This window comes from Polypterus senegalus, chromosome 13 (assembly GCF_016835505.1).
Source record: "Polypterus senegalus isolate Bchr_013 chromosome 13, ASM1683550v1, whole genome shotgun sequence".
Classification (NCBI taxonomy): Eukaryota; Metazoa; Chordata; class Cladistia; order Polypteriformes; family Polypteridae; genus Polypterus; species Polypterus senegalus.
In genome coordinates, this window is record NC_053166.1 from 86,885,772 (window position 1) to 86,899,867 (window position 14,096).

At 34.5% G+C, this 14,096-nt stretch overlaps 1 protein-coding gene across 4 annotated transcripts in view; it reads left to right on the forward strand.

The window, feature by feature from the left end:
- The window catches only part of LOC120542412 (guanylate-binding protein 1-like), a 91,927-nt gene that overhangs the window by 21,930 nt on the left and 55,901 nt on the right, over positions 1-14,096 (forward strand). For all 4 annotated transcript variants that reach the window (XM_039774881.1, XM_039774882.1, XM_039774884.1 and 1 more), the window contains exon 3: positions 5,284-5,470. In XM_039774881.1, coding sequence (XP_039630815.1) covers positions 5,284-5,470 — 187 coding nt within the window. The remainder of the gene's footprint in view (positions 1-5,283; positions 5,471-14,096) is intronic.

The window sequence follows — 14,096 nt, forward strand, 5'->3', positions numbered from 1 at the left end:
TTCTTTTTTTCAACCTCGGTCAAAAGAACAACCCTTTCCATCTCTAGGGTGTCTGTGATCTCTCTTCTTGGATAGCTAGGACAGAAATTAACCTCTGATTAAATCTAATTTCTGGGTTTCATAAATCAAAGTTTTGTAGCCTGCATACTTAAAAAATCTAAGAGGTTACCTGGGTGTTTAGTTTGGTCTGGAAAAAAAACCTTAGTAAGAATTAGGCACCTGTAAAAGACAAAAGGTTCAAATTGGGAAGAAAGTACATTTAACTTCTTATTTTATAATTTTGAAATGTTCTTGCTTATGAAATCACAAAGACAGTATTAAGTTTAACAGATTTTTTTTTATTTGTAATCAGTCTTCCTATTGACCAAAAAGTGTCCATTTTATACTGGCTGCAGTAGTTCATGCTTTTGAAAAACATAATACTGTATATTTGACTGCCAGTCCAATCAAACTGACATGGAAAATGTCTTAGTCTAGCTAATATTTCCAAACTACGGACATTTTGTTTTTCCAACTACAGTATATATATATATATATATATATATATATATATATATATATATATATATATATATATATATATATATATATATTTTTTTTTTGCATAAATGCCTATTGCCCAATTTTGCTGCTCTTAATTGTAAGCCAGTGATGTTCAGGCAATATTTTACAATAAATGAGAAACTTTTCTAAAAATTGTTCCAACTGCCATATGGACACTAGGGATATCATGATAGTAGTAACAAAAATACTACAAGTTATCAGTATTATTATATCTGCATGTTAAAGTGTGATGAAAATGTTCAAAAAGTACACAATCTGAAAAAAAACCCCACAAGATTTATATTTAAAGCCTCAAATAAAATAAGGAGCACTTGCAATTTATGTTTGCATAAACATTAAAATAATGACATCGCCAATGTCTTAAGCAAATACAAGACTTCAGATTTAACCAAGGCTAAAAAATCTCCTCACTGCTGTCACTGCTTTCTGCCATGTTTTTACTAACACAAACAAAATACACATTGCCTGCCCCAACGTCTGTGAGTATTACTTTGATTGATGCTGGGCTGTATATAACGTGATATTTTCAAAGCGCAGTAATCAACAATAGTTTTAATGTTAATTTAAATTTTAAATGGCAGTGCTAAACAGCGGGAATGTTGCTATGGTGTACCGTGAACCAGTAACCGTTTCACCCCTGCTTGCAAACAATAGTTTGAAATTGCTTCAATATGATATTACAGACTACGAACAATGAGATCAACCGTAATTTGTCAATTTCAGTGGTTTCCAATTTGTGAGCAGTGGAACGATTATCCGTGGCTCCCCCCACACCACTCTAACATTCGCGCGCAGGATTACACCCCGCCCACTTCACTTGTAGTCGCACACGTGCAGGTTGCAACGACACTTTTTATTACAAAGTTGGGTCGCGCAGTCATAAAGTTTGTGAAGCGCTGTTTTAGTTAACCCATTCCCTTAATCTTGGATGAAGTGAATGAAGCATTTTATTACCCGCTCCCTGATCCCACCAACAGTTCTCCATCTGTCCTCCTTGCACTGCATTATTTGTTCCGACAAAAATAAACTCTGCTTTCTGTGCGCGCGACTACATAACATAGCTGATGATTTTAATTACTATTTCTTTTTCATTTCTAATACGTGAAGTGTTAGCTAATGAAAAAGATGACTTCCTAAAGCTGGCTGATTGTTCGTTAGAACCGTGTAGTTGAATAGCTATAGCAGACAAGACAAAAACTGGATCAATATAGTGATATAACCGTAATACAATATCACTTGTACAAAAATAACATGTACATTCATTGATAAGTGGCAGATTAAATACGATAAGTGCAGATGTAATTTACCAGTCACAGTTTGGTAACGGTACAGGCCGAGAGGTGAGATGGCGACAAGAACTCTCACGTCAGTTCCTCTTTAAAACGATACAATTTCCCGAAATGTATATGTAAACCAATCTCATACATTTTAATTAATTAAATCTACTTGTTTCACTGCTTCACATATTTAAAATATTTACATTCATTTTAACTGATTAAACTTAATTAATTTTACAATTAAGACATTTATACGGATTTTAAGTAATTTGAATAAATACATGTTGATATAAAATGTTAGATTTTACATAAAATCAAAAAGATGAAAATACGTAATAGTAAACTACGCCATGATTCAATTTTTTTGAGTGTGGTCTGCCCAAGGAGAAAGAGAGAAAGGATTAGAGCACAGTGCCAACCCCTGGTTCAGCCAGTAATCACACTTTCTTAAGCCTATTTGCTGTCTCCCATGCGCATACTTTGTGACAAAATGGATCCATGATTTAAATTCATAATGGAAATTCTGGAAATATTTTGATGGAAACTTTATTAAAACATTAAGTTTTGCAAAATTTTATTATCCATCCATCCACAGTTTCTGAAAATGTTACTTCCTTCTCAGGGCACACATACATTGTCTCTCACATTGGACCAGTCAAGAGTTGCTAATTAATTTAACTTGAATTAAGTCTGTGTTTAATTAAAGCTATAATGTATTAATAGTAAATTACAAACAATGTGATATTTAAATACATAGACATAAACATAAACTTTACATTAAATACAATATATAATAAAACAGAATAAATTTCAATTACTAACATAAAAAATAATGACAATGTACAATCTTCTAACATTACAATTGAGATATGACCATTTGTCATCAGAGGAACTTTTTGGCTTTGCCTTTGAGCAGAACCACATATTGTTTTTGCTGAAACTGAAACTAACACAGAGACTTCAGCCATGCACATAGGAAGAAACCACCAGATGTGGTAAAGGGTGATATTAATACTTTGTTTGCGATCAATGTTTATTTTTGCCTGTGATCTCACAGCAGCTTAGAAAATCAAGAACTATGAAAAGACCCACAATGGTAGCTCATAGAAAATGATGTGTAAATACAATACAATGCTTGTAACAACAACACCAACATTTATTTATACAGCACATTTTTATACAAAAAGTTTTATACAAGAAGTACAAGAAAGAATTACAATTATAAAGAGGATGAATAAATAAACACATAAACAATATGAATGAACAAACATGTTAAACAAATAAAAATGATACTAACTTTAATGGAATTAAACATAACATTAAATTACTATTAAGTATGCACAGCTTTTAAGCCACTAATAGTTACAATGGTAAAATCAGTGGCTCAAATGTCCACAAAGGGGGGAAAATAAATGTATTTATTTTAAGTTGTTATTGTTTTTTCAGTAGGCTTTTATGTGTGCTGTATGCCAATAAATTCACAAATCCCACCTTCAATGCTCATAACAATTTAGTAAAAGTGGTATTCATATTGAAGTAAACAAATTATTTAAAAAAATATAAAAAAGTAGCATCAAAAAAGTAATTCAGATCAATAACCAAACAGTAAGTGTACCCCTAACTATTTCCTTGTGGATAGTTTGAATTATGTAGCTGTTATCAAGGGCTCCTCAATCTCTGCTCTCTACTAGCTATAATAGCAGAAACATGACAGATGGTGCCAGTTTGCAGCAGATGTATGTAGGATCCCAAACTGATTTCTTCAACATCCTCTGGAAGAAAGTCATTTTTATATTAATTCTCAATTGGCTGTAGTTTAAGATAGTTGTCTATGGTTGGCTATCTGTCTGTTTCATATAAAACCTGTCTGTCTGTTTCTTATCTCTCTTTCTGTGTTCTTGCAGTAGATCATAAAAACCAAATTAATAGACACATGAAAAATAAAATTAATTAAAACAGACACATGTAGGCTTAGATGCTTGATGTGAGTAAAACCATGATCATGAGCTGGGAATTTTGGTTTTTACATTAGCTCCATTTTCAGGAAGCATCAATCCAACCAAGTATGTATATATACAGGGAGATGCACAATAAAGTATCCTGGTCTTGGTGTCAATGTCATTAAGAGTTTCATTAGTAATAAAATAATAGAAAATGTTATATCATACTCTAACAGTTACTTTGTTATTTTATTGTTATTAAAGAATGTGATGAAAAAATGTGACCATATTGAAAGTATTGATGAAAATGCTCTCTACCAGCAGCAATATAAATTTCTTTATTCCCTAACATTTTCATGAAAACAGACCTCAGCACCTCTGTTGTAAGAGTCATCATTAACAACACCGGAGTATGTTTGCCATTGATATTTTTTTATGTGCCACAATATAAAAAGATTAGTATAAAGAGTATCGTTAATCCTTACTGAACAGTATGAAAAAACTGTCCTTCAGCATCAACCTAAGAGCTGACTGTAGACTTTCTACCAACCAAAGCATCAGAAACAAGATGGAGGCTTTACATTCTCAGTGACCAACATTACTGAAAATTTCCTTTGGTCCCTCAGCATTACCAAAAAGGTTTACCTGTACCTTTGGTTTTTAAAGGAGCCTAGAAAAAATAAATCTATTTATCCAGATCCTCACATACTGTATGCATGATGTAGTCCAGATGGACTAGCTTCTGTTCTGTCATACAGAAAGATTCTAAAGCAGGTTTTTAAAATGTCCCACTTCATTTCTGGGGTCATGCTGTCATCTATATAGGGAAAAATTACAAAGGGATGCCTTAGGAAAGCACTCTGCATTACTTAAAACTGCTCACAACCCAATAACAAACTGTTTAATTCCTTGCCAACTAGCAACTATCCGTACCTCTAGACTTTCAAACACATTTGAACCCCATATCATTAAAGTGGTAACATATAGACTCATCTGTTTTATCTAAACTTTGGCTGAAACCCTACTGTGAAAAGCACATCCACTGCCCATTATGTTTGGAGTATTCACTCTACTTGCACTTTTATTGTGTTTTATGTCTTCTTCGGCTAAGTTACTTGTATCAGTTTGATTATCACATGCACTGCTGGTATGTATTGCATATGTATTTTATGTAATAGTTATTTTAATCTGATGTTGTTACATATAACATTTATTAATGTATTTATTTTTCTTATTATGTTTATTACTATATGTCATTTTTACACATATTTCATTGTCACTACATATTCTATGCTTTTGCTCCAAGGTTAAGAACAAATATATTTTATTATACTGTGCCAAAGCAAAATTTCAATAACTACAGAAACCTAGGTTACATTTGGAGCGGGTTTCCCTAAATGTGGTGGCCGTTTCAATTTGAATTACAATTCTCTGCAACATTTTTTTCTGTGCTTGAGTTGCTTTCGCATATCATCAGGATGTTCTAAAAATGTATCTTTCAGGTGGATCCCATCTTCATGCAGTCTGCAATTGAACTAGTCAAGAATGACCAAGGAAACCTATCTATCAACCAGGAGGCTTTGAAAATCCTGTCAGCAATCGACATGCCTGTGGTTGTTGTTGCAATTGCTGGGAGGGCACGGACTGGAAAATCATATTTGCTAAATCGGCTTGCGGGAAAAAGAAAAGGTAAATAAATTCAAAGTGTTTGTGTTAGTTGCCTTGTTTAAATGCTGCCCTAGGGTTATGTGAGCAGATATTTGTATCTTTCATGCAAGGTCTTAAGTTAATATCTGATATGACTGTTCTAATCAGTTTGTCAAGGACTGTTCTGCCCAAGACTGGATTAACACCCCCCACAGACCCCTGGATAGCTTAGCTCTTTAACAGCAAGTTGATCATACTTTTAAGATATTGTTTAATGCAACAACTATTACTCACTTTTGATTTCAGCACAAGACTTGATCGCTAAAAGGGGTCTCCCTTGAACATTTGAATTCACGGATGCTCAATCATTTCATTGAGATAGGGGGTCTTAGTGAAAAGGCCTCTTGCCATCACAGGCCCCTGGGCACAAACCCAGATGGTAGATCCAGTCTTGGTTCTGCTAGAGATAGGAATGTGCAAGTAACTTTCAACCCTAATTTCAAACTGAACTTCACATCAATTGTATGCACTGAATATTTTATAGCAGGAGAAAAAATTAAAGTGGGAAAAGCATTTACTAGCATTATGTAAATATTCTTAATTATCATAATGTTGTATCAGGATAGGTTTCCATCAATTTAAGAAATATCTGCAAAATGAATGAGAAAAATTGAAAGTTGCAAGGACCTTTGACCTGAGGTCATAAAGGTTTAAAAAGTCATGGCTAATTAAGCTTTAATAGTCATATATAATGTCTTCATATATAAACAATTAATGCATGTCATTAAACAGGTCTGAATGTTATTTCTAATTTTTATAAGCAATGACTTAGTTTAAAGAAGTGAATTTGTACTTTTTGTGTATGTACAATATTTTACAATACATTAGTAACAAATCTCTCAGTAGTAACAAATCACTTAGTAGTTACTCTCTTATGTAGGGGTTTTATTGTCAATATTATGACAGTCAAGGAAATTCAATGTAAACACATAGTAATTATAGGTAAAAACAGTCTTAGCAGGAAAAATGAGAAGTAGAAAGAGACTGCAGCAGCACAAGAGCTTTGTTTCATTATCCTGACTTTCAGATGTCATAATGTCACGCCTACCCTTGCAGATTGTAGCTCAAATGATTTATCTTGTTTGCCATAATTCAGTGTTTGCTTTATTAATATGTGTACATCTACATGGTATTTTTAAAGAATCCAATCTTAGCAGGTGTTGATGTGATTTAGCTCCACAAGCAGTGACACTGTTAGATGGGCAATGTGGGGAATGCATGAATGACTCTTGGCAAAGCCATTGGGTGAAGAAGCAAATGGAGAGGGAAAATGTTTCTGCTTCAGTTTTGTAAATTTAATATTAATTACTTTAATGTGATTTTTAGTTTTGCAGTGAACTAAAGAATTTCCATATAATGTCTTGTTTATCTAAGGCTACCTAAGATACAACAATATCTATTGAAAATATAATTTTCAACTAAAAGCAGACGTTTCATTGAAAAGAATTTTGGCATTGAGTAGCTCACAATACACTACGTGACATAAAATGGTATGAAAATTGGCACATAAAATATACTAATGATTAGGTTGTTCTGTCCATTACACTACAACGTGGCTACATGCCAGTCTTACCATAAAACAGTGATAAATGGACTAGGCTGAATCATGGTGACCTTAACAAGGCTTGTTCTGATGCTGTAAATCAGGGCTTCCCAAACTTGGTCCTGAGGAGCCACTTTGGCTGCATATTTTTGTTCCAACAAGCTTCTGTTGTTAATTGGACTCCTGTGCTAATTTAGTGAACTGTTATTTTCCAAGTTCTGTGTTTTGGGAACAATATAGAAATTAGAAAACTAAGTTTGGTTTAAAAAAAAAAAATTAAAATGTACCAAACAGTTATATGGGAATAATGTATTTTTTTTCTTTTAAACAATATTTTCATCTTGATTTTTATTCTATTTTTCCTGGTGTTCTAATTGTTTAATTAATCCAATGTTTACTAATTACTTGGTCTGACCCTAAAGTACTTGCAGCCTTTGATTATTCAGTATTGTTTGCCTTGGTGTCTGCTCTGTCATTAATAAGATATAACAAAGGGGGAAAACTGCACAGAGAAAGGGCCAAATATAATGAAATCAACAAAAGAGATTTAAGCATTTCAATCTATAGCAAAAGCAGAACTATTTCTAAATGTAAAAAAATATGCTGCTGTGCTTTTCTGAATGTAGAATAAGAGAATAGAAAAAATGCCAGCTAATTAAATGAGATCAGAATGATTAGGTGTTGTCACTCATTATAAATCTGGTGTGACAGATTGGGGGCACTATCACTCCCTTGAACCCCTGTCCAAGACTCCAGACACCAGATAAAAGTTCAAACGTTGATTTTATTTTCACAGCACAGTGCACAAAGCACCCTCTTCACCAAATTCACCAATACAATAACAATAAACCAATCCACCACTTCCAGACACATTGCCCTCCTATCACCCATCTCAGCTCGCCATCTGGGAGCTGTCACAGTCCTTTTATAGTCCTTGACCTGGAAGTATTCCAATCTACAGTTCATGTGATCCTTATCACTTCTGGGTCAGATAAAAAATCATTTTCTTCATCCCGGAAGTACGTCACTTCTGCTGTCGCTCTGCCTATGACGCACGTCCGGGTTATGGTGCACATATGACTCTCTATGTCTCCCTGCAGTGTCCTCTGTTGGCCCCTGGGGTATCCAGCAGGTTTGTAGGGGAAAACTCCAAAGTCCATGATTCCCTGCTGGTATCCGGGGCACCTCCATGCTGCAGGGAGAGCTCCATCTTGCGGCCTGGGGGTATTGGCCATGATGACAAGCTGGCCATAGACCACACTGGTTGGAACAAAAACCTGCAGCCACAGTGGAAACCCAAGACAGGGTTTGAGAGCCCCTGCTGTAGATCATACTGAAGAAGTTTAAAAATGGAAAAAATAACATTTAGTCCCTTAAGGTTAACGAACAGCTAAGTTGTGAAAATATCTCCTACAAATACTTATTAAAACTGCTGTAAAAAGTTCTCTGTTTGAACTGCATGCCTTGCTAGTTTGTTTCACATTCCTCTCTTTCTGGCTTCCACTGTACACTTTTGCATACCTTCTGCTACTCTGTTCAAGAATGTGACTCACTATATAACTGCAGCAATTCCAGTGGATCTGTTATACAGATGCATAGTCAGATTGCTTGTATAAATTATTAATCACTTCTACAAACATTTTAATGAATGTGAGATTCCACAATTGTTAGACTTTGTGATGCCATGATTATGCAAAGGTTCTCACATCTTTCAAAAAGATCCAGCACCATCACAGACAGAACCCATGAGCCTATGACTTGGAGAAGTTACTCTATTTACTCCATCCCTTACAGTGTTTGCCATTGACCTTTCACTGTAGCAGAATTTATATGGACTAGTGTCAGTTTATTTTTACTAATAATGCCCCATCTTAAGTGGGTCTAATGCTCATCAGATTCACTCAAGGAGCATCAAATACAGTGATACAATCTGAACAATGTGAAACAGAGCACTCTTGGAACAGCACGTACTGTATATGTCACCATTATCTATAATAGTCAGTGGTCATTACTCTTGTGTGGGTCAGTATGAGCATATAACAGTACATCAAGAAAACATATTTAATCTCTTGTATGACATTTCATAAAAATTTAATGCCTTAATGCACAACTGTCATCTCCAAGGAATGAATACATAATATCAATACCATTCCCTGACTAGCTGAGTTTCCATCCTTGTCTCAAGCGCAGCATAATGTTTTTAAACCAAATTGATCCAATTCATTGTCCCAGGGACTAAAGGCTATTCTAGGCACAAGGCAAGGCCCACTGAATCTCAGACCCACACAGTCACCTTTAGGACCAAATTGGAACCTACATGCTATGTCTTTGGGGATATAGAAGGAAGGCAGGAGTTCTCATTTAGATTTAGGGAGAACTTGCCAAACTCCTTACAGTTAATAACTACATTGGATTCTTATCTAGGGAACTACATACATTAGGCAGCAGTGCTACCCAATGTTCCAGTGTGCCGCCCTTCTAATAAAACCTGCCTAGGACATTTTTGGAAGCCTATTGCAGTTTGGACAGAGTGATGGCTCTGACGCTAGGGATCTGTGCTGGCAATTGCAAGGTTGCCAGTTTGAATGATCTCGTAAATACCATATGTGACTCTGCTCTGTTGGGCCCTTAAACAAGGCCCTTAACCTGCAATTGCTCCGTCCTGGGTATGACATTAATTTGCATCCAGCCCTGCAAGCAGGTCCACCAACATGCAAGAAAATGTGGGGGTTGGTGAAAGGATTGGCACTCCAGCCACTGTAAAAAACCTCACACTGTTCCAGTGAGGTGCTGAAGTGTCACCCACTGCACTTGGGTCACAATCCAGGTGGTTTCTTGTGTGGTGGGTGCTATCAGCACATGCTTCCAACCTCTCTTTCTCTCTCTCTATTACTAATTGCATTCTGGTTGGATGTGTCACATTATTTTCAACTTATTAGTTTTAAATTCCATTTAGCATTTAGCATGATACACATTTTTCATAATTATTTTCTTTATGTTGTACTCATAGGGCATTTTGTGCCTGTGACATCACTTTGGTCTTGCTTGTGAAACATATTCAGCTCATCTGCGCCTTTGTTTAATGGAGAAGCTAAATACAATTATAGAGAATATTGTAATGCTGAAGTATGACTTAGGATAGTTAATGATTTCAGATTTATTCTTCTCCTTTCAAAATAGACTTGTGATTCCAGTTCTTGTGTCAATGAATCTTGACTGACTTTTGACTGTACATCTGCCAAGAGCCGTAGTTCATGCACTGTCAATTATATAAATAAATACACAGTAGGTAGTGTTAAGTCACTCAAGCTTTTAAAAAAAATTATGGGTGGCCAGCTATAGTAGGTAGAGCAGAATTTAAAAAGCATTTTTGATGTTATTTTTGCCATCTTTATTCCTAATTCTGAATGTAGCTAACTGATAAAGTGTCAACATAGCAGTAAAGAATTACTAACTGTTCACTTAAAATGTTTGAGAATATCATGCTTGCATATTAGTTTTGAAGCACTGCCACAATTATTTTTATTACTCACAAGGAATGAGTTCAACATTAGTTTTCAGAAATTGATTTGTGGTACTCAGTATAGACAAAAAACAATCTAAAGTCAGTTTTGTTACTTAAGCCAGTGGCACATTACACTTGTAGTCATTAGAGATGGCAAATTACGTGACTTCCTGATGAATCTTCAAAGTTTCACAAGCTCTCCTCTTTCTCTTATGGCAAATAACCTGCTGCTTTTCATGATATGTAAAACACAAGACATCAGACAGACAATCATCTCTTTTGTTTGCAAGATCCAAAAAACCCATGTTCTTCATTAATTGTAGCTACATTTATACAAATTATACTTCTGGGTGAGTGTTTGTTGGTTGTCTGCTCTCGCATACACATGAGCCAGCACTACAACCTAAGACAAATTTGATTTTGGTGAAGTGAGTCACAGACTACTTTGTACAGAGTTGCTGGGTAAGGTGGTCTACATGACAGGTGGTCATGGTCCTTGATTGCTTCTGGCTTGCTAAGATTATACAAATGAAGTCTGCAACTGAAAATCATTGAAACAAATGTGTAATGTGACACGGCCTAAAGACATCACCTGTCAAAGCACAGTAACTGATTGACCTTGATCAAAAAGGCAACAAAGACACAATACACAAAATCACCTAAATCAGATTCTTTTTAAAAGAAAAGAATTGCCTGTTAGCAACTGTCTGTCACCATGTTTAATATGCAAGGTCCAGTGATTACTTCCAATATTAATGCCACTATTTTTAAACATGAATTTAATCTTTGTAAAACTGGCAATACAGGAAGTGTATTGTAAAACAAAACAGACTCTACACAACAAGCTCTACATTTTGCATTTTTTAAAACAGATCTATTATTTGAAACATTCAAAAATTATTACATTTTTCTACATTGTATTGAAAAGGATGTAGAATTTTGCTGTAGTAGAATTAATGTATTACATTTTTGTTCAAGACTGTTCTCACTAGGCAATCACAAACCACTGTACACAATTAATATATTACTGTTAACTAAAAAAATAATAAAATGGCATGATATATATTTCATACTATATAAATATGCACAAAACTAAAATTCAAATATTCACCTATACATATAAACATTACATTTTTTATTTTTAATTTAAGATTTGTAATGCTGATAAACTGTATGGTAAAGTGGTCTAAGTTAAGGCCAAAAAACAAAGGAGAAGAAAACAAAACTAAGGTGTACAGAAGTCTTGGTAAAAGGAAATCTGTGGGAGCATGCAGCTCTAAACAATGCAAATACAACAGATATTAAGTATTTGTGAGAAACTAAAGTCCCAGATTAATACATAAGGAGCAAAACAAAAGGAAATGTGAATATATTACAGATACAAATTATTTTATGATTGCTTGTCAAAAGATAAAATAATGCAAAGAAAATACTGTCAAGCCTAACTTCTTTTTTTCAGTACTTGGTAGATTGAACTGGTTGATGGTTATGGTCTGTAATGGGTGTTTGCAATACATTTCTAAATAGTTAGTCCCACAACAAAGAACTCTATTGTATGAATGACAGCATTTAAGCATAATATTAGATGAAATAGGAGTGTAAAAGCTATGTTTTAATTAAATTGTTACTAATATTATATGTCATTTAGTGGTATATTTTTGTATCCCATTTTTTTGTTTTAAGAAGCAGAATTTTTGTTATGCTGCCCAAAATACACATTTATTTTAGTTGCAAATTTTAAGTGCCTATGTGGATGGAAAAAGCTGCTTTGGATTTTAAGTGTAAATGGTGGTGTTAAAGTTAAATGAAAAATGAAGGCAAAGAGCGAAGCGAAGATTAATGAGAACTAGCAGATTTTAAGGAAAAGGTAATGATGATTCAAAGTGCCAAAACAAATAGAGTGGGCCACAGCTTACACACTTAAGAGAATCAAAGGTTGGTGACAAGACACCACTACGTTTTGAGTTTTTTTTACATAAGGACATTAGTTTGTATGTTCAAATATCTTTTTCAGTAGTAATGGGCTAAACAAGACTACTTCACTTATGATATGCACCAGACAAAACTAACATGCATTCATAGTGGACTAAGATTTGAATATTACCAAGAACATCGAGACTAAACTAATATAATAAACAATGCGCCTTATCAAGAATTGTTGAATGACAAGCTGAACACAAAGATTTAGACTACAGAAGCTGTTCTGCTCTATTTAATTTCTGACTACTAATGCAAATTCAAGCCATCTAGCATTTTAGTAATCACATTTTAATATTTTTGAATATTTAAGCCAACCACAGATAATTTACAAGTATTTTCTGTTGATCAAGCATTGGAGGAAAATAAGTGTTTACTGAAGCTTGACAATAGTGCTAAAATATTCTTTATTAATGTGTAAAGAAGCTTATGTGATGCCTGGTCAAGAGTGTTAGGAAGCAGAGAGGCTATGTAAAAAAGATGCACTTAAGGGTTTTGTACTTTTGTATTAATGGTAATAAATGGGATGTAACCTCTTTTTCTTTACTCTCAAATAGTTTAAAACATGAACTAAGCAAAAAATCATATAAAGCAAAGTCCAGGCCATATATTCTAATTAACACTGTGCTATCAGAATGGCTGTGAAATTTTGCTCATGTGCCATTTTCTCTATGGCTTGTGAAGCTTCAGTGACAAAAGTCTTATAGTAACTGATCATATAATGAACGTAAGGCTGGATACTAACAGTGTGAAACTTGACATTATCCCTATGTTACGACTTTTAGAACTTAATGTTGTAACATTTTGTCCTTTTCTGTGCTTTGGAGGTCATGCAGTAGTACTAGTAGTAGTAATTTATTTTGCATTATGTTTAAGATTTGTGGTGTACTAGAGCATGTGCCCAAAATGTTTGGAAGTGTCAGAATACAATTTCCAACTTTGAGCTTTTCCTTTTAACTCTGACTTTTGTTTTATACCCCTGGATGAATTTTGACCTTGAATGTTTGCAAAAGGGAAGCAAACAACTGGCAAGATGTTTTATGATAACAGTAATCAATTCCATACACATGTATTGGTGTCATTCCCAATCTTGCAGAATACAGTTAAATAGACAACTCTTATTTCAATGGTCAGATGACATATTCCATTAAACAATCATCAAGCATTAAAAAGCACTTCATCTTCTATTTTATCTAAAGATAAAACACTATACTGTTCTGTTTTTGGCACAAACCATCTGATGGGGTGTATGAAAATGAAAAGGAGTGGGGCCATCCTGAGAAATCTTGCAAAGTGAGTGTGTGAATGAGTAAGTGAGTGAGAGAGACAGAGAGAGAGAGAGAGAGAGAGAGTGAGAGAGAGAGAGAGTGAGCGAGAGAGAGAGAAACATTATCAAACACTTAAAGAGCATAACTTATGAGACCCACTCCTGTGCTTAAATCATTTGACCTAAGTACATTATTGCTAGAAAGCTTAGGAAAGGATGGTCACATCCTCTGCTGAAAACTCATTATGATGTTATGATCATGTTTATTGCGAAGGCTATAAGCTTTCATCTGACTTTGGTCATATAGTACTACCAT